This window comes from Cupressus sempervirens, chromosome 5 (genome assembly GCF_028749045.1).
Source record: "Cupressus sempervirens isolate cs-2001-9-10 chromosome 5, ASM2874904v1, whole genome shotgun sequence".
NCBI classification, from domain to species: Eukaryota; Viridiplantae; Streptophyta; class Pinopsida; order Cupressales; family Cupressaceae; genus Cupressus; species Cupressus sempervirens.
This window is the reverse complement of record NC_143122.1, coordinates 822,706,161-822,733,447: the sequence shown is the minus strand read 5'-3', so window position 1 is coordinate 822,733,447 and position 27,287 is coordinate 822,706,161. Positions and strand designations below refer to the sequence as shown.

The 27,287-nt window shown below is 35.2% G+C and overlaps 1 protein-coding gene across 8 annotated transcripts in view; it reads right to left on the bottom strand.

Annotated features, from left to right (window-relative positions):
• LOC149558420 (dynein axonemal assembly factor 10-like) overlaps positions 1-27,287 on the bottom strand; it is a 200,982-nt gene that overhangs the window by 100,164 nt on the left and 73,531 nt on the right. For all 8 annotated transcript variants that reach the window (XM_089832665.1, XM_089832664.1, XM_089832668.1 and 5 more), the window contains one exon: positions 23,773-23,862. In XM_089832665.1, coding sequence (XP_089688791.1) covers positions 23,773-23,862 — 90 coding nt within the window. The remainder of the gene's footprint in view (positions 1-23,772; positions 23,863-27,287) is intronic.

Genomic DNA, 27,287 nt, shown 5'->3' with positions numbered 1-27,287 from the left:
CCCTCAAAATCTTTTGCTTCATAGCAGACCCGGGTATTAAATAAATCCTTTCCTTGTAGATGATCAGATCATCTACAATGGTGTATCGGCTATCCTAAATAGCCCCCTCAATAACACTAGATGCCCAACTATCCTTAGCATATTTTGCCAAGATCATCTCTCTCCAATCATCCATGATTATCCCAACAGCAAGCAAATGAGGCCTCCTGGATAAAGCATCTGCAACAATATTTTTCTTCCCTTTGACATAGACTATGTCAAAATCATAGACCTGTAATTTACTCACCCATTTCTGTTGCCTTTCATTAAGATCCTTCTGTCCAAAGAAATGTTTCAAGCTATTATGATCTGTTTTCACTGTGAATCAGCTTCCTGCCAAGTACTGCCTGAACTTAGCTAGCGCATGCATGATTGCTAGTATTTCTTTGTCATAAATGCTATAGGTTTTCTTGACACCTCGTAATTTCCTGCTCTCATATGCGATGGGATGTTTTTCCTGCATGAGGACAGCTCCTATGCCTTCTCTCAAGGCATTACACTGCAACTCAAAAGGTCTGATCTGGAATAGCCAAAATAGGACATGTACTCATCAGCTTCTTGAACCTGTCAAAACAATCCTGAGCCCTCTCTGACCACTTGAAACTGTCTTTCCCTGTCAAATCTGTAAGTGGTGCTGCTATCTGTGAAAATCCCTTCACAAATCTGCGGTAGAACCCACAAAGCCCGAGAAATCCCTTGAGTTGTGAAGTGTTCCTCGGCGGTGGCCAATCCAGAATGGCCTTGACCTTGTCTGGGTCAACCTGAACACTTCCTGCACTAATAATATGCCCTAGATAGAGCAACTCTGTCATCCCGAACTCACATTTACTCATCTTGGCATATAATGACTCCCTCTCTAGAATACTGAGCACTGTATCAATATGCTTCAAATGTTCCTCCCAAGTACGACTGTATATCAATATATCATCAAAAAATATCAATACAAACTTCCTCAACTAATCTCTGAACACTCTATTCATACAGGACTGGAAAGTGGCGGGAGCATTACTCAACCCAAAGGGCATGACTAAGAACTCAAAATGTCCGTAGTGGCATCTAAAAGCTATCTTCTCCACATCCGCCTCTCTAACCCATATCTGGTGGTAGCCGGATCTCAAATCAATCTTAGAGATGTAGCATGCATCATGCAATTCATCAATAAGCTCATCAATGCGCGGGATAGGGTATCAGTTATTGATTGTCTTCCTGTTTAGCTCCCTATAATCAATGCACATCCTCATTGTACCATCCTTCTTCTTCACCAATACTACTGAAGAAGCGAAAGGACTCTTGCTTGGCCGTATGTGCCCCATGTCAATCAACTCCTTGATTGCCTTTTCTATTTCATCCTTATATCTCTTTGGGTGGCGGTAGGGTGTGATGATGATTGGCTTAGCCCCTTCCTCTAGCTCAATAACATGCTCAATTCCCCTATCCGGGGGTCTCCCTGGAGGTATCTCACCAAACACCTTAGTATGTTTTGTTATTAGTTCCTGTACATCAAGTGGATACTCTTGTTCATACTGCTCTCTTATCTTCGACATTGCTTTGAACTCTGCTGCCCACTGCACCTGATCATGTCTAAAGAAACTCTGCATCCGCTTGAGTGACACCACTCGAAGTCTCCCATCTAACAAACCCCTGAGCACTATCTTCTTACCATTTGCCTCAAACCTCATTTCCATTTTCTAGAGGTTAAATGTAAACTCTTCCAGAGACTTCATCCAGTTCATTCCAAGCACCATATCCTGATCACCAATGTTGACCACAAAGAAATCTCCCACCATGTCATAATCTCCCAAACGAAGCTGCAAGTTGAGGATTTTCTTGGTATAGTCGATTTTGAAGCGATTAGCAACCATCACCTTAAATCCCCTATGCTCCTCTGTATGTAGCCCTCTGCGTGACACAAACTTCTTATCAACGAAGTTATGTGTTGCCCCTGTATCAATGAGTGCCACAAATCTCTATCCATCTAAAGTTCCCCTAACTCTGAAAGTGACGGCCTCCTGCATACTGGACAACTGAGCTATCGTGCTATCACTGCCTGCTTCCTCATGTGAAGAGTTATCATCATCTCCATCTAATTCTGATGACTGCTCTGAATCTCCATCCACTGACTCTTCGGCTGAAAAGTACTCCATCTGCTTAGCTTTTGCTTTCAATGGACACCTATGTGACAAATCCCAAGGCTCCTTGCAATGAAAACAAAGCTTCTTCTTCCTGAGATCATTAAGTGTCTCATTGTCCAACCTCTTACTTTCCTCCTTAGGTGGCTGAGCCTCTCTGTGAAAAGGTTTCTTGTTCTTATCTTTCCTTGAAGGGAAACTCTTTGCCTGGAATTTATTTTTGGAAGCTAAAGAGGAATCCATGTCATGAGCTTTCTTAATGGCTTCCTACAAAGTAGGAGGGTTGAGAGCTTTAATCCACCCTCTCAACAGATCAGCTAACCCATCCATAAATAGAACCAGTATCCTCCATTCAGATACATCTGTTACTAATACTGCAAGTTTCTGAAACTCTGAAATGTATGTTTCCAATGATCCCCACTGTTTAAGCTGAGTTAACTCCTTGAAATGGAGTTTTGGATCCTTCCTATCAAAATGTTCAATCAGTCTCTCTGTAAACTCCACATATGAGTTAATGTGTGCATGACCCATAGTGACCATACCATGATGCCACCACTCGTGTGCTAACCCATCCAGATGAATTGCTGCGTACTTAATAGCTTCTTCGTCAAGCATAGGGTTCAATTGAAAGTATGTGTCAAGCTTTTGAACCCAAGCTCATTCTGTAGACTTCCCCGAGCCATCCTAATATGGTAACTGAAGTTTCCCTACTTCCTTCCATAGCTCATAGCTCTGGTTCCTATCATGTCCACGTGGCATCTGTTTCATCCGCACATCCATATACTCCCTAAAGGTAATTGCAGCAGTAAAATCTGGACCTCCTGCTTCCCAATCACTCCTCGACTAGTCCTATGTATCAGTGATCTAGGGCTCTGGTATAGGCTGCTCTGGGGCTCTAGGAGGAAATGTGGGAATCATGGGCCTCGAACTCACTGTCCTAACTTATTGGGGTGCATGACCGAAATTGTTCCCAACTTTTTCACCTCCATTATGTGTCCCATCCTGATTATTCCCATTCTGATTATTACCATTCTGATTATTTCCTCCACCCATGTTAGCATTCAACCCCATTTGACGAGCCATCATCTGCATCATAAGCTCCAATCTTTGATTCTATTCCTGTGCCCTCCATTCTGCTAATCACTGTCCCTGTGCGAGGATCTCTAATAACTGTAAGAATCTTTCCTCTCCAGGATCCCCAACATTCCTGTCTCCCATATTGCCAATAACCTATTCACCTGTATCAATATGATCCTCTAGATTTCCCTGTTCCTCTTGTCCTGTGTTTAGACGAGCCCTGGTTCTTCTTAAATTATAGTCATGAGTTAAAGGTTGAACACTCCAATCTGTCATATCACCACTTGTTCATTGTGTTTGTACCCACTAGGATGGCAAGATAACTTGGCTCTGATACCATTGTAATAGTCTGCCTTATTCTGTTATTTTAATGTGTATTTCTTCCTGTAATTTTGTCAAACAATTGACTTGCAACTAAATTTCTTATAGTTTTCTGCTTGATGTTGATTAATGGTTTCTCAAGATTGTTTGTGTTTCATATGATATGCAAATAGGAGGCAACATAGAACCATATGCAAAAAATAACAATGACCATCCATTTATTTCTTGTTTCAGATTATCAGAAAATTACAACTACCATAACAATCATATCTTCTCATTAAACTCAACACATTATATCAATTATAAAGTTCAATGATGGTCCATACCCATTGCAGCTACAGCAGTGTTAATAGTTCTGAAATTGCTACAGTAACTCATAGCTGCAATGATCCAGACTGCTACAGTAACTCGCTGCTACAGTACCGCGCTACAGTGATTCGAACTACTACAGTAACTCGCTGCTACAGTATCGTGCTATAGTCATTCAGACTGCTACAATGTTAAATCTCAAGACCATATCTTTCAATGGCGTCAAGATTGAAAGCGTAGAGGGTTTGCGTCCTCCAGGCCCGAAGAAATAATCTCCACAATTACTTCCAATTTCAAATAATATTCAGCATGCCCAAATGAGAGCTATCCTCTTTCTTTTAACCCTTCCTCACTAGTTCAACGCTTCCCTATTGCCAATGTGGGATAATACGAGTTTAAATGTTACTTTTTCCCTTTTATGAATGCCCATGTATGTATTTTAAAAGGCGGGACTTGATTTTTTATAAAGTGACTTTATGAAACATTATAATATTTAATTTTAATAGTCACTTTATCGTTATAACTTCAAACATTAAAATAATATAACAAATAAACTTGGAATCTCCACATATAATAGCTCATCGGAAAGAGCTTGACAAAATGCATCTCATCCTGCCACTGAAAAATGAAGGCACTCCATCCCCTGTTGGCTTACTAAAACTAGTAAGTCCTCCCCAAAACCCAACAAACGAACTCCATTTGGCTTGTAATTAGATTTGACTAGGCCAAATAACCTCGGGATCCCTTCTGAAGTTCTGGTTAGCCCTCGGGACCATGAAAAGAACGGGCTAACGACAACATATATCCAAACTGGCTAAGTGGGGGACATTACATAATTCCACAGGCAAATATTAAACTCCAAACAAATATATGAGGCCAAAAGATTTATCACTCCATCTATTCCACTAATAAAAATACTTGTTTCAATTCATTCCTATTAAAAAGAAAATTTTAATCCTCCCCTTGAGGTTTGCGGCATTTAATTATAGGACCATAATCGATAAAGTTTTTGAGCTCTTATCAAGAAGTTAATCTATTTGGAACACTTGAAATGTGAGCAATCCCAATTCTTTACTATTCATATTTTTGGCCAGTAAACTCAGGTCCCACTGTAAACTACATTTAATATGGGTTATCAAACGTTGTATTTCATGTATATTGCATGTTGAATAAATAAACCTTTAATGCAATAATAAAAATAGTTGATGAATCAATTTCCAACACTGATAAATTTTTCAAAACTCCAAATCCTTGTTAATACATCTATATATCTACCATTATGTTCTATGAAACCTCTAATTGTACCCAACAGGATGGCAGGTTTGATGCTCTAATACCACTATAATATCCCTAACCGGATATTTTCTCAGAACCCTTAACATAATCTCAAATATTTTTTAACAAATGAACTCATGCAATATTCTCCAAATTTCAACAGAAAAACCTCATCAAATTAGAAGTCACAAAATGTTATTGCAATAAATCTTCAGCATCGATACAGTTTTGGGAATAATATTTCATTGAAGTTCTTTAGCAAAGTGACCAAGACATTCAATTGTAAATAAGTAACCACAATAAGACTAGATAACGAAAAAGATGAACTTGAAATACAATGTGAAACACTTGCATGATGTCTCCAACCAACTATGGGTTTCCATCCACTATCCAAGCTTATGGGTTTTCATTCTCTTGCCTACTGAAAGTTGTAGTTTTCCCAAAAGCTCTTGAAGAGAGAAAAGGAATCGAAAACTCAATACCCAAGTATGCTGAAAATGAGCTTTGCTTCCCTCTTTTAAACATAACCTAGTGACTCTTCGTATTCCTCTCTTTGTTTCTTTATTTCATATTTAAAATTATACTTTTCCCCCACTTAAGGAAATAAAGTGCCCACAGATAATAAAGGGACTTTAACAATATGAACTTATAAAGTCATTTTATAATCAATCAGTTAAATCTTCAGGTATTAAAATCTTTGATCAGATGGACTTGGATATGTATGTGTGATAGCTCACCAAAAAGGTCTCCACAAGATGCTCCTAACTCAACCCTAAAATGTCATGAATGTTGAGCCTACTAACTTACTAAAAATAGTAGGTTTCTAGAAACTCCTCTAAAACAACCCTGATTGGCCTGCAACAAAAACTGCCTACACCAAAAATTGAACCGATCCCAGAGTAAACTCAATTAGCCCTTTGGACCAAGGCAAAACGGGCTAATGGTGCAGCGAAAATCACTATCCTAGGAAAGGGGACGTGACAACCAAGGAAAGAAGACTATCACAATACTCAACCACCATATGAGTTCCCAAAACACATGTAGCCAACATTTGATGAGCAACATCAAAGTGTTGTATAGTTGTGGCAATCAAGTTGTTGTTAACCTTAAGTTGCCCAAAGCCCAACCAAATGATAAGGACTCTAACACCAATGGCTTGCATGCAAGTGTTTCACCATAAATTTACACTATGACATGAGGTTGCATCTACATCACTCACCTCCTGATAAGCAACGTCATATGTACAAGTCAACAACTAAGGTACTGTTGATATGCACCTCAAAGGATGGTTCAAAGTTCAAACTAGCAAAGTGAAAGATGTTGTTTTGACAATCTTTTCACACATTTCCACTTCTAATTTAGCTACATGTCCATCCAAAACTCAATCCTTGAACTCATTGCCAACCATTGTATTATCTGCAATTTTTGCCAAGGTCTGACCTGCTGAACCAGACTTGTTGTGACATGAATCTGTATCATTCAATTCATTTTTCTTACACCCAAATCATGAGTATCAACACTATGGAACTCCATACAACCATTTTCACACATACAATGGCTTCTATCTCATGAGCAGGCTCCACATTATCACTCTTGTAATAAATATCAGAATCATTATAAGTAAACTTCTGAGGCATTAGTAATGTCAGTTCTTCCTTAAATTTCACCAAACGCCATCTTTCCTAGCACTACATGAACCAACTCTTCTTGCAAGTAGGTCGTGAGTTATCATGTGATATTGTTTCTTTACTGAACCAATCATACTGCATAGCCTTGGATGAATGTCCATAAAATGATAGAAAGATAAATCTTTCTTAACATATTAAGGAAGAAGATTGCATCCTTGAACATGCTAAGCACTTCATCCCTTTTTATTTCCAACACCCCCTCCCTCAATAGGATGGCCGGAAACCATTGTGATGAGACCTACTGGCTCAATCTCTAAACATTTTGTCAATTGCCCCTTTTTGAACTTTTTGCAATGCAAAAATTTTTCAAGTGTTTTGAAGTTTAAAACTTTTTAAAAGTCTTCATTTCTAATACATACAACAATGCATAGATAGTAAGAGTACCAAACAGACCCAAACAAAGAGCAATCCTAAACACTCTTGATCTCCAGAAGGGAAAGAACCTCTTGTTCTACCAATTAGGATCCTCTAACCATCTGACTTCACATACGAGGGCCAATGATAGGCTAACCAAAACCACAAACCATGGTAAGCTAAAAGGGGACATTACATTTGATGTGTCTTGTAGAAGAAGACAGAAGTATAGAAGTATATAGCAATATATAGAGAGATTTATTGCAGCAAATAAAAAAGAAAATAACTTGCAAATACAATATCTCAAAATACCCACAACCAGCTATAACCTGGAAGCACAATACAGTAGCAAAACTAGAGATACCCTACTGATTAAATCTCATTACAATCAAATATTTAACGTAGCCATTTTCTGATTACATAGGATATTGAGCAATGAGAGAAAAGACTGAAAAATGATGCCCAATAGCTCTAGACGCCACTATTTATAACCACCACCAAGGACAAACTGATGAAAGAACATGTAGCAAGAGAATAGATGCCACAAAACTGCATATAAGCACTTCAAACCCCAAATCCATCCATCCTCAACCCTCATGACTGTAAAGTCCCCATTTTAAGTAGGTTACTACAGTTGGCCAGGTCAGTTCACCATCGTGACCCTCGTGAGCTGACAGTACGATTTGAGGCTCTCAGTTGTGTGATTATAGGCTTTCAGCAGCCTATGGTGTGTTTTGGCTCCGTTTTAGAGACTTGTTATTTATAGTAAGTCAATTTGTAGGTTCTGATGAGCTCAGTTGAGTTAGAGGAGTTGGGTAATGCTCTCAGTTTTTATTTCAGGCTTCCAATTTGAGCTCCAAGAATCTTGGAGGGAGCGGCTATTTATAGTAAGTCACACCCGTCAGGTTCATTCATCATCTTTCATCATCAGGATCACTTTGGTGTTGTCAGATTTTGATTCTGATGCTTTTTCAGTTGTTTTTGCAAGATGGGTGAATTCTTATTATTATTCATCTAAATACGCTGAGGTTGCTATTTTTGTTGGTATAGTTGGTCGGTCGCCTTGTAAAGTTTTTGCAAATTCTATTATAAATCAGACTGAAATAATATCTTCTTAGCTGCATGCAGAAGACGATCTTCTATATCAGACTTATACGAAGTGTCTTCAATGGTATAATCTCAATTCTAGAAATGTTCTTACTCTGCAATAATTCGTATAAGGCAATAATGTAGAAAAGCGGACTTTATTTTGTATTGCGTTCTCTAACCTCATTCTAACCTTATATTTATAATGCACCCAAGAGGCATGTCCTTAGAAAGGACATGTCTCTTTCTAGGTCAGCGTCTCCTAGTTAACATAATTTGTTAGTAAATATACTAACAACAATCAGGCAAAGAAACATTAATAAATGCTCTTAGGAAGGTCGCTGATAAGGTTAACAATCTAAGACATATTAAAGAGGCAAATCCAAATGAGGATATGCATGCATTACGTGATCAGTACGATCTATAAAATCAGATCAGTAAGAGATCGAAGTTATAGAATTAACACTCCCTCTTAACTTGATATTCATACTGAGAGATAACATATCTAGCATCATCAATTAAGATGAATAAGCATAGATTGATACTCTATATCTATCTAAATCTTCTAAGCATGTCATATCATTGAACACATGATACTATGCCATACTACTATACCTATGATATGACTTTATCACTTATACTTGTGATAACAGTATTGCATGGAATGCAATATACAAGATAAAACATGGAGAATGATTGAATTCTTCTTTTATCCAAGTTGTGACTCATAGGTATTCGTACTCCTATATCACAACATGATCCTAAGTTAAGATCTACCAAAACACACGATAAAATCCGGAGAATGATTAAATTATTCCTTTATCCAGGTTGTGACTCATAGACGTAGAAATGTCTACATCACAACATGATCTTGAACTCATCTAGATCTGACAGTAGTTCTCTACTGTTCAGCACATTATCTAAGAGATTGTCATCTCTCATAATATCTTTTATACAAGTGTTCATTATCTCAAAGATCGTCACCTATTAAATAATGAATACAAATAGTGAAGCCCATAACAGTCAATAGCCTGACAATAATAATTTTAATTCAAAATTTTTAATAATTAAAGAATACAAATGTATTACAATTCAACCATACCAAGTCTTTTCCTGAAGTGATCTATCTTCACTTGAGAGAGAGGTTTGGTAAGAATATCTATTGTCTGATCTGCAGTGCAAATGTATTATAACTTTACAATATTCCTATCTACCATATCTCTTCCGTAATGGTAAAGAATTTCAATATGCTTGGACCTGTCATGAAAAACTAGATTCACAAAAAGTTTGATGGAACTCTAATTATCACAATGAATAATATTAGGATTCATGGGTTGACCAAATACTCCCACAAGTAACTTTCTAAGCCAATCTACTTCCCGAGAGGCCATTGTTGCAGCAATGTATTCAACTTCTATGGAACTCTACGCTAATGATGCTTGCTTTCTACATATCCAAAATATCATCACTGAGCCTAAACTAAAACAACATCATGAAGTGCTTTTTCTATCAGTAACACTTCAAGCCCAACCTAAGTTTGTGTACCCATGTAAGTCCAAGTCAACTTTCTCATACTTGAGCCCAAGATTAAGAGTTCCTTGTAAGTATGTCATGATGTGTTTGACTACAACTTAGCGAATCTCCTTTAGCTCACACATAAACTAACTTAAAGCATTAACAACATAGCAAATATCAGGTAAATATCAGGTCTTGTATTTATCAAGTACATAAGGGACCCATCATCTATCCGTAGAGAGTAGAATCTGCGAAGGGTGATTCTATTGCTGATTCCTTAAGTTTGTGTAGGTTAGTCCAAGATGTCTAGAGTATACTTTCCTTGATTAAGTATAATGCTATCAGAGTTCTACCATACTTTCAGTCCTAGGAAGTAATGAAGGAGCCCTAAATCTTTCATTTCAAATTCTCTAATTAGATTTTTCTTGCATTGATCTATAAGATGGTCATCACCTGTTATTAGTAAATCATCAACATATAGTATCAAAATTATCATATCATCTTTATCCTTTTTGTAATAGAGATTTGGATCAGCTTCATTCTTTGAGAATCCCAAATTGGTGATATACTTATCAATTCTTTCATACCATGCTCTTAGATTCTGTTTAAGCCCATAGAGAGCTTTCTTGAGCCTGCAAACAAAAACTTTAGGGTTATGAGTTTCAAATCCTTCAAGTTGTTCCAAATATACCTCGTATGTAATCTTTCCATTCAGAAATGTTGTTTTTACATCCATCTAATGTACTTTCCATCCCTTCAATGCTGCAATAGCTAGGGTTACTCTTACATAGGTGTATCTGGCAACAGGAGCAAAGGTTTCTTCATAATCAATTCCCTCTTTCTGAGAGAATCTCCTGGCTACGAATCTAGCTTTATATTTTTCAATGCTACCGTCAGCAGCATGCTTTATTTTAAATATCCACTTAGAAGAAACAACGAATTTACCTTCAGGACTTGAAACAATTTCCCAAACATCATTCTTAATAATGGATTAGTATTCTTCTGTCACAGCATCCTTCCAAGTTGTATGTTTAATAGCATCTGAAACATTGGTTGGTTCTGATTTAGATAAATCACTCATGTTTGTTTCATAACTAGAAAAGCTTTTGAGTCTTTTGCTCTCTGAAGGTTTCAGATGGTGTAGCGAAGTCTTGTGCTTCCTCTACTATCTTAATAGCCCAAAGTGGTCTTTTGTTTGGATTTTGAGTTTCTTCAAGATTAAGATTTTGAATTTCATCTTCAATTTCTTCAATGTTCTCCCTCTAAAACTCAGATTCAATATTTTCTTTAGAACTAGGTAAGGGAGAGGGATCTTTAGAACTTAGGACTCTTTTGAATGCTAAATCTTCTTCAAATTTTACATCCCTACTAAGTTCAATGTTTTTCTGACCAAGTATGAAAATCCTATATGCTTTAGATGTTTCACTATACCCAACAAAAATACTTTTCCTCCCAAAGGGTTCTAACTTAGTTCTCTTTTCTTTTGGAACATGTATATATATTGGGCACCCAATATTCCTAAGATGAGTTATATTAGGTTTAACCTTAGTAAAGACTTCTTCAAGAGTTTTATCTCTAAGATAGGAGTGAAGACTTCTGTTTTGAATATAGACAACAGTACAAGAGGCTTCTGCCCAAAGATAATATTCTAAATTTTAATCAAATATCATAGCTCTTGTTGCTTCTATAATTGTTCTATTCTTCCTTTCTGCTACCCTGTTTTGTTGTGGGTTATAAGGAACAGTAAACTCCCTCTTAATTCCTACTTCTTAACAAAACTCTTTAAACAAATCTAAAGTATATTCCCCTCCATTACCAGTGCTGAGTTTTAATTTTGTGTCCTGATAAGTTTTCAATTAAGGTTTTGAATTCTTTAATCTCTTAAGGATTTCTTTTGATTCTTTACATTTTAAGAAGTAAATCCAAGTTTTCCTAGAGAAGTCATCTATAAAAAGTATATAGTACCAAAATCCTCCAAGAGAAGGAACAAACATAGGTCCACGTAAATCTGAGTGGATTGATTTGAAAACACTGTTAGTTTTTCTAATGCTATCATGAAATGGACTTTTGGTGTTCTTACCCAAGGTGCATCCTTTGCATTTGCTTGAATGATCTTTATTCAACTTAGGTAAACTAGTAACCATCTTCTTCGTAGTTAATAAAGCTTTTAAATTTAGATGTCCTAACCTTTTGTTCCATATTTCGTTTATATTAGCAGCTTCATGAATTAAGGCTTAATAGGTTGACTAGGTTATGTATTTAATTCATACAAGAATCCCTTTCTATAACCAATCAACTTTGATTTCTTAAATGAAGTGTTCTTAGACCAGGTCATTACTTTACCGTCCATGAATGCAACATTATGTCCATCATCTTCAAGTGTTGTAACAGAGATTAGATTCCTTTTAACTCCTGGTACACAGAGTACTCTTTTGAGATGTAGAGAAATACTTGACTTCAGTTTCAAGGTGCAATTCCCAATCCCTTTAACTGAATGAGAGGAATTATCACCATTGATAACTTCGCCATCAACTTCCTCTAATATAGAATCTAGTACTTCTTTGTATCCTATAATGTGTTGAGATGATCCACTATCAATTACCCATGCTTTGCTTGATACTTCATTTGATAGTGCAAAATGCAATACAAAATTCTCAGGATCATAGATTTCTTCTTTCTTGGTAACGTTTGTACAGTTTACTTGCTGCTTTGTATTCTCAGGGCAATTAAATCTATAGTGTCCAAACTTTTCACATTTGAAGCATTTTATTTTGAATAAATCTTTCTTAGGTTTATCATTTCTTTGATTACCCTTCATCTTCTTGAAGTGCTTCTTCTTACTTTTATAGGAATTTGTGTTGAGAACATGAAGTTCTTCATCTTCAGTTTGCAATTTTCCTCCTTTCTTAAGTTTCCTAAATTCTTCTTGAATGCAATCTCCTTTAAGTCTATTGAACTCTGGAAGATTGTCTCTAGCACTTACTCCTTGTGAGAATGTTTGCCACAAATCCGATAACCCATCTATAGCCATAAGTGTTAACTCTTTGTCTTCAATTATGGTCCCTATGCTTGCAAGTTCATCTCTTAGACTAGCCACCCTTAGGAAGTATGAATTCATAGATTCTCCCTTCTTTATCTGTATATGATTCAGTTGTCTTTTTAGTGCAAGGTTGCTAGTCGTATTGTTAACCTCATATGCATTTAGTAATGCATTCATCATATGAAATGTTGTTTGATGTTTCATGAGCATAGGTACTATATCATTTTTTACTCCATCTAATATGATTTGCATGGCTTTCTTGTTTCCTTTACTCCAGACAGTTCTATAGGGATAAGCATTAGGTTGCTTGAATTCTTTATCAACAAACTATTTCACATCATTGTCTTCAAGAACCATCATAATTTTGAACTTCCAAGCAACGTCGTGTTGCTTTCCATGAAACCTATCTTTGGGTCTGATTCTGCTAGCCATTGAATGTAGAAGGATGTTGCTAGATATTTAAATCTAATTGTCAATTTGTAGAGCCTAGGTTTGACTACCAAAGCTCTGACACCATGTAAAGTTTCTGCAAGTTCTGCTATAAATCAAACTGAAATAATACCTTCTTAATTGCTTGCAGAAGACGATCTTCTATATCAAACTTATATGAAGTGTCTTAAATGGTATAATCTCAATTCTGGAAATGTTCTTACTCTGCAATAATACATATAAGGCAGTAATGTAGAGAAGCAAACTTTATTTTGTATTGTGTGTTCTCTAACCTCATTCTAACCTTATATTTATAATGCACCCAAGAGGTATGTTCTTAGAAAGGACATGTCTCTTCCTAGGTCGGCCCTTATATGTAACTTAGTTATTATACTCTAAGATTGGTGTCTCCTAGTTAACATAATTTGTTAGTAAATATACTAACAACAATCATGCAAAGGAACATTAATAAATGCTCCTAGGAAGGTCGCCAATAAGGTTAACAATCTTAGACATATTAAAGAGGCAAATCCAAATGAGGATATACATGCATTACATGATCAGTACGATCTATAAAATCAGATCAATATGAGATCGAAATTACAGAATTAACACACCTTAGTATCATAGCTCAGTTGAACTAGGATGAAAAGTTTTAAATCGTGGGAACAAGAAACAATGGCCTTGCATGTCAAAACATTAAGTTATGGTGGAAAAAGTCATTTTTGGAGCCAAAAGCAATTAATAAATTATATTAATGGCACTTTATTATATTTTAATGTTGTGTAGAGAAAGCTTCTTAAGTGGAGTTCTTTTGGGAAATTGGTGTCATTTGGAGATTATAAATATGAGGACATTTGATAAGAAAAGCATCCAATTATTTCATTATCTTATCTTTCTTTGTTGTCTTTGTGACACTTCTAAAATTTTCTGCCCTTGCTGAAGTATAAGGGTTTGGGATTTACAGCTGAAGTATTTGTAAATTCAATTCTGAGATTGCAATGCAAATTGTGTTGAGGTATACGATTTGTCATTTCTCCTACTGTATTAATTGTTGCTAAGGAGAAGTTTAATTTTTCTTGCTGTTGGAGGTTGTTCTAGAATTTGTGAAGGGATTCACAGGAATTGTTATATCAAATTTTGTGATGGATAATTTGGAGTTGGTCGAGCGCCAATTTATATTTGTTGCTGGGTGTTATTTTCTATCTGCACTTTGGAACCAGCATTTTCCAAATCTACAGATGCATTTGTTTGTTGGAGAATTCTTTGTTGCTGCTAGTCTTCATTAAAGAGGGTTTCAAGGCATGTCTTACCTGTAAGTTCATGGATTGTAACTTCTAATTTTTCGGGGTATTGTTGTTTTAGATAATGGGTATATTTTATCAACTGGGTTGTTCGAATTTGTGAAAATACTCAGTATCTAAGTTGATACTAAAATCTGAAATTTTTTCAGCTGTATATTCCTTATGTAATATCTAAATATTTGAGTTGAAATTATTATTGCAAAATCTTCTAGTTTGCTGCTATATTGTTGTATCAAAATTGCAAAACCTCAAGAATGAAAAAAAGAAATCATTTCTTCAGTACAGATTGTTTGAAAACCAGTCGGGTTATTACAGCAGTATCAGAGCTTGCTTGCAAAGTGTTTGACGAAATGTCAAACAATTTAATTATAAAAGAATTTGATGTTTGACAAAGTTATAACCAATTGGGGTTATTACAATGGTATCAGAGCTTGCTTACAAAGTGTTTGATGAAATGTCAAACAACTAAATTATAATAGAATTTGGTGTTTGTTAAGGTTATAACTGGTTAGGGTTATTACAATGACGCTTCCAACAAGTTGAGGACTGGATAGGAATGGTATGGCAAGCCTCAGAGAGGTGAAATCTTCTTAATGACTTCTCAAACTCCTCCAATCTGTTCTCAACAATATCTCCCAATTTAGTTATTTGTTTAGGACTAACTAGGAATGGTATAGCAAGCCTTAGGCAGGAGAAATCTGCTCAATGACTGCTCAAACTCCTCCATTCTGCTCTCAACAAATTTACCAAATCAACTATCTCTAGAGTTACCCCCAGTTTCCAGGACAGGTATGACAAGGGAAAGGAGGATGAGTTTTCGTGATGACAATTTTTTGAGCCAATTTCGGGGACGAATAGGGGACAGCTATATATTAATGTAACCATAGGGAAAATTAAAATATTGTAAAAAAATTCAAAATATTCATATGAAAACATGGACAAAGCATGCACTTATACATAATTGTTCCTTGATATATAAGAATTAGCAAAAATTACATTCCAAATTTATGTTAGTTTGAGAGTCAATGTCCAATTTTCTTTCGATGTCCATGTCAATGTCCCCTAGGCGTCTCTTGTCCCAAGGCATGAAAACACCAGCTAATTTTCCAAAATGGGTTTTCATCAACGTCGAAGATGCTGCTTGCAAGGGTTTTCCTCCTCACAAAGCCACTAGATGAGCAATTTCAACTAGCAAGAGAAGTATCCAAATATCCAAAACAAAGCATACAAAATTGAGCTTTCAAATTTGTCTTTATAGGTGCTCAAAAAGCCATGCCCAGCTAAGGAGGCTTTTTAATTTAATTTTAAATATTTGTCTTCCTTAAAGTGGTGCTCAGTCCAATAAGGCACCCTTCATTAAATACTTACACTTTATTATTTGGGGCACCGATATAGTCCCTTCACCAAATAAATTAAAACAATAAAAGTTAAATATTTAATTTAACTTCATAACTTATCACTGTTAAAATTAAAAGCAATGGACTATATCAACTATCAAGACTGCATCCACCAACAAAACTAAAATAGTAACACTAGCAATTAGCTTAGTCCATGCCTGGGTTGAGATTCTAGAATGGGTATGGTAAAACTACCCAGAATCCTACAAAAAAGGGTTTTGAGCATGTCTCAGCCATCTAAGCTCCACAAAACACCTGTCTGTAGAGTTTTGGAGTAGTTCTTTTTATGCAAATTCCAATTACTTCCAAAACACAATGATATAGAAGAATATTCATGAATTCAATCTGACCTAACCAAGCTCTTATACATTCATAACATGTTCAAACTTAATGAATGATATTTTGTTTTAAACAATGGCTGACAACATTCGTACTACAAGGCACAGACAGCTTTTCAAGTACAGAATTCAAGTTTGTATTTATATCTTCTCAAACAACATATCTTTTCAAGATATGTTGACCGACCTAGAAGATGGAAAAAAGCAAAATTTAAAATGATGAGGGTCGCCCTATTAAGTTTAATGCAAGTCTTTGAGGAGGTAAAACACATTTCGGTATGATTGCTTATATATAATGATTTAAGAACATCATATCAAACATGAATTCAAAGGTGGACTAAGCCAGAAAAGTGTGATTTAAGAGCAGAAAAGTATGATTTCCAGGTATGAGGCACCGGGCAAATAAGAATCAGATTACATTTTAAAGACTTTAAAGGGCAATAAAGACAAAAGCAGAGGGAATAAATGCAAATTACTTGCAGACCCTGGAAAACTAAAAATCAGATCCAAGAGAGTCCAAGCATGTGCAAAAGCGAATTTGCAGACCAAGAAAGATGAATTATCATCACATAAATAGTGAATTCTAATCAGATCGGGTGCAAATTTATCAATAGCAAGAATTAAATCAATTCAAGGGTAAATCAAAAACAGGTCTCCAGAATAGAAAGGCAAATTCAACAGTAGAATTAAAAGATGAATTTCCAGATATCAAAGCTGAAATCACATCAAAGCGTTACGAAATTTAATAACCCAGCAAGAAGAGAATTCAATCATGCATAAGGATGGACTGACGATTAAAATAGTATAAATTCAATCAAGGGTATGCATTTTCTGAAAGTATGCATTAAAGCATTATCAAAGGAAAATCAGAAATTGAAGGAAGTTAACACCATGTTCTTAATGTCATGAAAGTATTTTTGCAATTTTACTTCATAAACTTGTGTTTTTGCACTAAAAAAGGCAATATTTAGGTGAATGCACTAAAAAAGGCGAGTTTAAGGGCAAGGCTTGAAGGAGAGATGGAGAACGGAAGATATCACAGCTTCAACGATATGAAGGATTCAAGAAAAATGTTAACAAATTGGATGGGAATTATCGATACCAAGATTCAAGTCAACAATTACATGGGGGTTTCAAGACTCACTTCAAGATGGAATTCAAAGAACAAGCTGTGCAGGGAAAATGAACAAGTCTACAAATGGAGAAGACTACCACAATCCTAAATTTCCTTTGGAAATCCAAGATCAATTATAAGGATCCGACAACATGAAAGACAAAAAGTTCAAGACATAAAGAAGGATTGAGGCAAGATATCAAGACTAAAAAATTTCAAGAACAATTCAAGAAGAAGATTTCCAAAATGGAGAGGATGGAGAAAATTCATAAAGATGAAGCAATTTGGGAATATAGGCCATCACAGTCAATTGAAACGCTTGAAAATGTTGAGTATCAAGAGATATTGTTGCTAGAGATGCATATAATGATGAAGATAACGAAATGGAGTTGAAACAAAGATAACAAGATAAGCATATTTAGGCGGTGCCCATTCATCTTCAACTAATCAAATGATTCCAACTTGACATGTGGAGAGCATTTAATGTATTATCACAATGAATTTTCTCATTGGTTCATTCTTGAAATTATATGGAACTAAAAGCCATGTCATTCTCTCATTGGATGACATTAAATGATTGTAAGTTGTTGTAAAAAAAAAACTAATTAGGGTTTTCATAGAATTACATCAATTGCTGATGCATATTAATTTAAGCCCATCATTATAACTAAGAGGTCTATAAAAGGTTGGGCCTTCTAATTTGTAAAGGATGAGTTAGAGTAGAGTAAGAGGAAACAAGAAATTGTTGCCAACACTAAATTGAAGCTTATATATAATTCTCGTTGAAGATATGGTGGATCTGTTAGCCCCAATTGATAATGTTGTTAATTTATGTGAAAGAATCATATCAATTATGTTGCCATTCATGTCAAGCCTGAGTTGGTTAGACATTGTGCTAATTCAATAGAGTGTCATATCATTTGCTTGATGAAGAGGATTTGAGGAAAGTATGATGATGCAAGGGTTGATAAGTGTATAGTATTCAATGGGCACTTGAATGAGTTAGACCCTAACACTATAATGTTGGTTTGATTGTTTTGCATGATTTGATTAAGTGTCGAGATCATGTATAAGCAAGACAGTTTAGTCGGTTGATGAAGAACCATAGTATTAACCAAGCTACTACAATTGTCACTGAACACTTGATAAAGAAATGAAGGATGTGTACTATCAACCGAGCAATTTCAGTTTTAACTGAGTCTAGTGTTGACCAAGCAAGATGTAATGTTAACCCAACATGAAAAGGAAGAATAGTTTAAGAAACAATTTAAACAGAGGTCAACATTTGATGAAAAAAAGATTGTTCGAGAAGTTTCGAAGATTAGGTGAAAGTTTGTTATGAGATCAACGGTTGGAGAAATTCAAAGAAGATCTGATGAAGGAGATTTAACAATTGGAAATGAAGCACAAAGTTCAACATGGAAGTATATTTTCCGAGCGTCTAGATTTAATTAATATGAACTTGATGAAGATCTGATGGTTGTGATTAAGTAGCAAAACCTGGAATATTCTAGAGGAACGGAGAAAGTTTTCTATTTAAAGGATGAACATTGTGATTTAATGTTGTTGATTATGCTGATTATATTGTTGTTGATCATGCTGAAGAAGTTGAAGAAGTAAAGGAGAATCAAGCAGAACTGCATTGTGAAGATCAAGCAAGGGAAGTGCCAAGTTGATGTGTGAAGTGTGTGCATCGACCGGAAAGGGATCAAAAGTTGAAAGAGGAAAGAGATTGAGCAACATAGAGATCTAAACAAGCAAGGTAGTGTTCAAACCTAATTACTCTTTAATCATTGAAGCAGAAAATCTCTTCACCAAGTGGACCTAATAGACTTTTGAAATCCTATATGGTGACATTTTGTCGAATGTTTTGTAAGTCCTTTAGAGCAAGTCGTTCTTTAGATGTTTCAAGGAATGAACAAGGTCTAGATGATATTTGGTGAAAATCCTCAAACAATGTGTATGTAACCTTTAACGAGGTTGACTCTTAACAGAGCTCACTTTAAAAGAGAAAATTTTGGGCTATCAGCTCCCGGGTGGTTTTTCCCTTTACAAGGTTTCCACTTTAAATACTTTGTCAGATTGCGTGGATGCTTATTATGTTGCAAGTTTATTTCATGTTTATTGTTTATTACTGCAACTCGGTATAAGTTGGAAGATTACTCTAATACTTGGTATATTAAGTTGATAGTTTAATGCAGAGTTTATATTAGTTTAGATTTTGATGTTAGATCTAGTTATCAAGCTTATGATATGAAAGATTAAAGTGTTTGAATTTGTGAAAAGGTGTTTTTAAGACTTGTAGGATAACTAGTTATAACTGATTCCCCCCCCCCCCCCCCCCAATCATCTGACAATTGGTATCAAATTTGAGTGCTTGAAGGAAAAGTTTGAAGGGACTTAAGCTAAAGATCCGAAGATGTATAAGAGAGAGGTATCAAAGTTGAATACGAACTTATTTTCGTGGCAAAGTAGGATGAGGCTGCATCTATCAAGGATTAGAGACAATGTTTTATACTATCTAGACAACTAGTACTCCCCTCCTAACCCTCCTATGACAGTTGAGGAAATGAACCAAAAGAAAGAACACAATAGCATGATGATTGAGATTGCTTCTATAGTGAATGATCTTAAGTTTGATGATGTCAAAAATTATGCTATTGCAAACAAGATGTGAGACAAGTTGAGAGCCAAAGTAGAAAGTCTAATAGGAAAATATGATGTGATGAGGATGAAAGAAGGAAAAAACATTGCTCAATATGTTAATCGAATCAAAGAAGCTGTGAGTGCCATCAAAGTTGTTGGACAAATCATCAGCAATGAAGAAGTTGTAAGGTTCTAAGAACATTATTACCTATTTATGTTATAAGAGTGTCTTCTATTTAGGAATTCAATGCTATGTCAAGTAATGATCTTACTCTTGATGGTTTGGTCGACAGATCAATTGCATTGGAGTTAACTTTGATAATAGTGTGCTTAAGATTGAGAATGCTAAGTGATCTAGGAGCAAGGCTTATGAATGTTTGAACAAAAAGACTGACACAATGATTGAAAGTGCAAATTTTAGAATTGATAAGTCTCTAGCTAAGAATGATGAGGAGAGAAAGCAAGAAAAAACTGAAGATTACAACTAGTTTGTGTATGTCTATGATGTTACATCTGCTACTGTACCTGAGCACCAAACTAAGTCATTGCAATAGAGAGCTACCAAGCAACAATTTGCATTACCTAAGCCACAGATAGAACAACCCGAGCAGAATGTTGAGCCCCAACTGAGAAATGCTAATGCTGGAGATCACAGAGTTGAACCTGTCCTAGCAAAGCATGTGAGAAGGAATCATTCACAAGATCATATAATTGGAGATAAGAGTGTTGGAATCATGACAAGAAGTAAGGTGAAGGGCAATACGTGTTTGATTGCTCAATCTGAGCCAAAGTTGCACTTGATAATGATAATTGGATCAATACTATGAATGAGGAAATAGATCAAATTAAAAAGAGCCATACATGGACATTGGTATCGAGACTCAGACAGAAACGTGATTGGAACCAAGTGGATATTCAAGAACAAATTGAATGAAAAAGGGTAAGTTGTGAGGAACAAAGTCGGACTTGTTTGTAAAGGTTATACCCAAGAAGAAGGAATTGATTACGGAGAGACCTTTGCACCTATAGCTAGATTGGAAGGAGTCAGAACACTTTTGGCTTATGTAACTTACAAGAGATTCAAAGTTTATCAAATGGATGTTAAGCCCACATTTCTAAATGGAATACTGGAAGAAGAGGTCTATGTTGAACAACCTAAAGGACTTGAGGAAATTAGAGGCACCTAGTATGTAAATTGAACAAAGAACTGTATAGATTGAAGCAAGCACCAAGAGCATGGTATGAAAGATTACATTCATATTTGACCAAGATTGGATTTGTTAGAACAAGTGATAATAGTAACTTGTACTTGAGAAATGAAGCTGAATATAAGGTCCTAATAGCTGGGATATTTGTTGATGATATAATATTTGGTGGTAATGATTTGTTGTGCAAATCATTTGTTGATCGGATGACAAAAGAATTTGAGATGTCTATGTTTGGTGAGATTAAATTTTTCATTGGTTTACAAGTTCATAAACAAAATGTGGTATATATGTGACCCAATCTAAGTAGATAAAGGAGATATTGAAGACATTTGGTATAGATGAATCAAAGCCAGTTGGAACCCCTATGGTCACTGGATACATATTATCTAAGGAAGACAACACTGTTGAATTGAATGAGACATAATAAAGATCAATGATTGGCAAGTTGCAATATGTAGTACACAGTAGAAATGATATTGCACATGCAGTTGGAATAGTTGCAAGCTTTTAAGGCCTGTAGGATATTTGGTTATCTCTATGTAGTTATCTCAGTTGGTGAAGCAAAGCTTGGTTAAAGGAATTCAATCCACTAGGCAACATCTATTAATATCATTGTCCTTAGATTAAACTTAGATTTCCTAACCCTTCACCCTTTTATCTTTTATTTGATGTTTAAGTCATTTTGATTTCCAAGTTCCAGTCAGTTAGAAGAAAGTAAGTTGATAAATCTGGAAGAATAGCATAAGTCCCTGCATAATTACCAGCACATCACATCATTAGATGAAGTCATATCTAACACAAAGTCACTAGTTCACAATGTATTTGATCACACAATGCCACATTCTTTACCATATGAAGTTTCCTCATTCAAGAGAGGATAGAATACTCGATATTTTATTATGCAGGTTGGAGTGGTCACAAAACTCACATGAACAATTACATCACTGGATATCCAACTTCTTAAAAATACAATTTTGAATTTTCCTCCAAATAGTTTGACATGTACCTAACATGCCATAGCTGCTCCTAAAAAGCAACAATGGACTCAACAAAATCCCCAAAATTCAATCCCAGTAATGAACTCCAGACCAATAAAGTTGTCGCTCTCCCAGAAAGTTGAAGTTCCCTCAGAATTCTAGAAAAGCCATAAGGGGGACATTACAAAACATAGTTAACATATTTAGCATTAAAAATATATATATAAATCCAAATATTCAGTCAAACTATTAAAATCTAGATAAAGCAAAGTTAAATTATATATTTTCAAAATCGAAGTATCTTTCCAACATAAAGTCATTATACCTAAAGGTTAAAGATTGATCGGATTTTTATATAGAAGGAATTTTATTTTAATCTCAGATCTATGTATGTATCTTCAATGTTGATGGTATAATTCTTCACAATATCACAAAGATGATTGTTATATACCAATCACAATTTAATATCAATCAGTTCTAATATTAGTGCAGATATAAATCTAAGAGATCTAATCTCAACATTGATTTCCTATAAATCTATAATTAGGCTGATGTAATATGATCTTAATGGATAGAAATGTATTGTTTAATCTTAATAAGATTACTCTCAATCTGAATATGTTCTTATTGCTTAGATCAATCTGCTGGTATCGATCTCTTATGGAAACCCAATCTCTTTATTAATAATGCTATTTGAGATAGTATGAATCATTGTAAGGATACTTGGTTTTTGCACTTATGTCTTCTGTACGCTTACATGTTCCATGACGTGTCTCTACCTGAGACATGTTCTGTTCGGCCAGTTTAATGATGCTGTTTCATACTATAATATACAGCAATCATTTAGTAATGAGATCAATTAAGTTTGCCATGTTATATGTAATTAATATCAATCTTAATTAGATTAATATTATTAACTATGATCATTTATACACACACACACACACACATGATGATTAATTTATAATCATGCTTAATTAATTTATGATTAACATAATTAAAGCAAATAATCAGATTACCATCTTGTGAGTGATCGATATCAAATGCTTAAGGTCGATAGGCCAATTGAGCATTTGATTTCATCAATTAGAATAATCTGACTGAAGCTACTATACATTAGCGCTAAATATATGTTTGTTCCAAGGAGGAAGTTTTGAATAGAGAAATAGACACCTCATTAAATTACTCTAGAATACTCATGGTTCCATAATTTTGCAATTATCAGAACATAGACATCACTCAGTCACATTTAAACTTAATTTACAACCAGAATTCTGAAATTTTCTGTTCGGAAAACAGGGTGTATGTGCAACAGAAAGTGTAACTCATAACCTATAATACCGCAACCTTTTCCAGACCAGCAAAAGCATCAAACTCAGACAGACCTGCCTCTATTATCTGTGAAAAATAATTTACTAAAACAATTCATGATTTAGTTATGAATATCAATAGATGAATTTTGTACATAATGTTAAGCTTAACACTACCAAGTCCGTGGCCATCTGATGGAGGTAACACAAACTCACCATCTCTTCCACCTGTAACAATTTCAGGAGCCCCATGTCCGATTCCAAGGCCACCGCATCCATCAATAGCATTTATAATTGTTTCATGAGCTGCCAAAAAAGAAACATCATTCAACAATGCAGTATTGACAGTTTATGTGGCCAGATTCCTGTTTCTATCAGTTATAATATAACTAAAAGAATTGTTTAAACTCTGGTTTGATCAAATGATCAATAATTAGCATCAAAAAGATATTCAATAGCTGATTAGTAATTACTAACATAAACACTATCTCCAATGAATGTAATTCAATCAACTATGTACATTTTCTTCTTCGTATTTGCACAAGGAAACAGTCAATTGTGCCTAGAAATAAGATGCCTAAGTGCTGTAATTGATGTAGATTAAGCAAGAAAAAGATACCAAACATACAGAACAGCAGATCTCAAACAAGAAATTCTATCCTAGAGAAACCCAATGTTAAATGAACCAGAAAAGAGACTGCAAAAATTAGAGAACATGACCACAACAAGAGATTCATCTAAGAAAGACCAACAAGAAAAAACTTTAAACAAGAAATATCTCCTACAGACTTCCAAAGACAAAAACTGCTTATCACCAATATCCTGGCATCTTGTTTTCCTCTACAATTTGCTTTACATCTTAGTTCAAATTCTCGCCTAGAAGTGGCAGATATCTCTGCTTCTCGTGAGAAGTTTCTCAAAACAAGAAATAACATAGTTTTATCACCGAGAATCCCTGCAAGGAAGTCCTGAACTTCTTGGCGAGAAGTTGGCCACTTCGCGTGATAACTAGCAGATTTCTCTCAGGCAGCAGCAGTAAAACTGTGACACCCAGCAAATTGCTTATTTTGTTTTCATTTTGCATTTTTTGACGTTTGTGAGTGAGAAGGGTTTTGGAGGAGAGAAATTGTGTTCAGAAGCCTTGTAGATTGATTGCGAGTGGATTCCAGGCGGATTCGAAGCTCTTTTCAAGAAAATCTGATTCACAAGTTTTCTAAATTCTTTACCTTTTTAATTAAAAATCGTTTTGTCTTGTCTTAGTTGCATCTAACTTTATTGAAACTCTAGAATACCATTTGCAATGTTCTCTAACACATCTTAGAGCCTAATGACTAAAAGATCTAACACCATACTTTTGCAAATTTATCAAAAAAACATAGTTTTCTCAATAATTTTGTAACCTAATGTTGGTTTTGGAGGATCACTGCAAATGTACTAAGCATTGCTTTATATGTGAGTTCCAAATGCAACAATCCCTTAAATTTATATTGAGAATAGGCAGTGAATAGACATGGAGGGACATGTCTATTTGGTAATCAAATAATTAATATAATAACATAATTAATCATATATAAATATATAATATTAATTTCTCTCATATATTTGTATCTCATATAATGTTTATCTGACAAAAGCTATCAAACATCAACACCTAACACATTTTTGGTTTTCTTTTCAAGTTTCAGCTTTTTTTTTAAGTTATAATCTAATTTAGTTTGATCCTAAATATGTTTCTTAAATTTCTAAATTTGTGGCTTCAATTTGTATTTTGTATGTGTAGGTTAATTTTACATTAAATGGCAAATATACATTCCTCTACAACTGGGTGAGCTGCAGCATCTATCAGCGGCCCTATAAACGCATGTCCATCTGGATTTGTAGGCACGCACCCTAAAGGGGCTAGAGATGGGACTTGGAAATATGCCTTTGAAGGAACTGGGTATAATAGTGTAATATGCAAAAAGCAAATTCAAGAGCTGTGATGTAGTATATTCACTAAATATTCTCAATAAGTCAAAGTTTATTTATATGATTATTCTCTAAAGGGATACAATTACAATGAAGATAAGATAAGATAATGATATTAATGTCCAACAAAAGACCAAAAAGAGGCCTATGGGACTGAAAGGATTACAACGGTGAAGCAAACACCAGCAGGAGCACACAAAGGTGTCCGAACAGAAATGAATACAGCCAAAGTAATAGCAACAAAGAACAAAGAAAAGATGTAACTTCTGATTTGAAAAGAGATATCTAAAAGGAGATTAAAATATATAAAAGCAAGGGAATTAAACAAGATTTTATATTTCTATTCCGATTTATCTTGAGCATTCTAAAGAGCTTTAGACAGCCACGTAAGAGAGGGTATCAACCCACCTCATTATAAAGTAAAAATGCATGAATACAAACTCAATATTCAGAGACGACTTCAAGTTTAAAGTAGGAGTGTAAAGATCATATCAATAACAGAAAATCGATTGAGCCATAGCCTCCAAAATGTGCAACACGTGATCATAAAGTCATAATTAGAGAAAACAATAAGAATTTCTGATTGACTATTACATGAAGCTTTCCTTGAGTCAAGAAATCGGATCATCACATATATAACATAATCCCATTATCAGAGACGGTAATACAAAATATCGGCCTTCATATCCAAATAACCATTAAATCAAGACTTGCACTTAGCATCAACTTGCAGATCATAATCTATAATGTACCTTTTTGGATTATGATAGTTTATCCTAGGGATCACCTTAGCAAACTGATGGATTGATGACTCAAAGCATCTAATGGCGTTAAGTGTCCTTCCACTATTAAGGTCGTACGATACTATGCAGGCACTTGGAGGTGTTGGGACCATATGGACCTATCTGTATTGGCTTTGTGAGAGTTGTATAGTATTGTTTGAGGGTTGTACAGTACTATGTGTGCCACTGTACAGTTGTATAGTCCCTCGAACTGTCATACGTTGCTTCCATATATTGGTGAATATACTTACTATACAATGTGCAAATGATATCAAGGGAACGTTGATGCTCCTTCAGCCATACGTGGGGACCCAACTAGCTAACTATGATGTACGGTCACTAATCTCTCCTGGATGGTGCACGGTTCTCTAATGCTTTCCCTTCTGCCTACTATGATGGTTCTTCCTGTTTTAGTATAAGCAGTATGAAGCAAGAGAGGTTTAACGCCACAAAAATACAGAAATTAAATATTATGCCACAAAGAACTTTATATTCAGATGATGATAGCATATAAGATTTGCCAAATCTGAAACAAAGAGGGCAGAGCACAATAGGGTTAGGGATGAATCCCACCGAAACTGCAATAGCCAAATAGGGAAGATCTTTCACTTCCAAAATAGTGAAAACAGAGCTGAACTCCAACAGGAATTCACAATGCAATAAAATAATACAAGTTGCATACCAAAAAATCCTACACGTCCATCATAAATACCCCATCGAAGGAAAACTCCAAAGGTGCACAATTAGTGTCAACACAACAACAAACACCTACAACCAAAAATAAAAGATAGGCTCGGGATATACATAAAACGATCAAGACCCCAAATACAACATATTATTTCATTTTATTTAATAACAGGGACATTAGAGTCCTCCCATCTTGAAAATTGCTTGCCCGCAAGCAATTTAGGAATCCTCACATCAACATATTCAGTTTGGAGCCAAGTACCAAGTAGATTTTAATGTCGTAGTAAATGATAT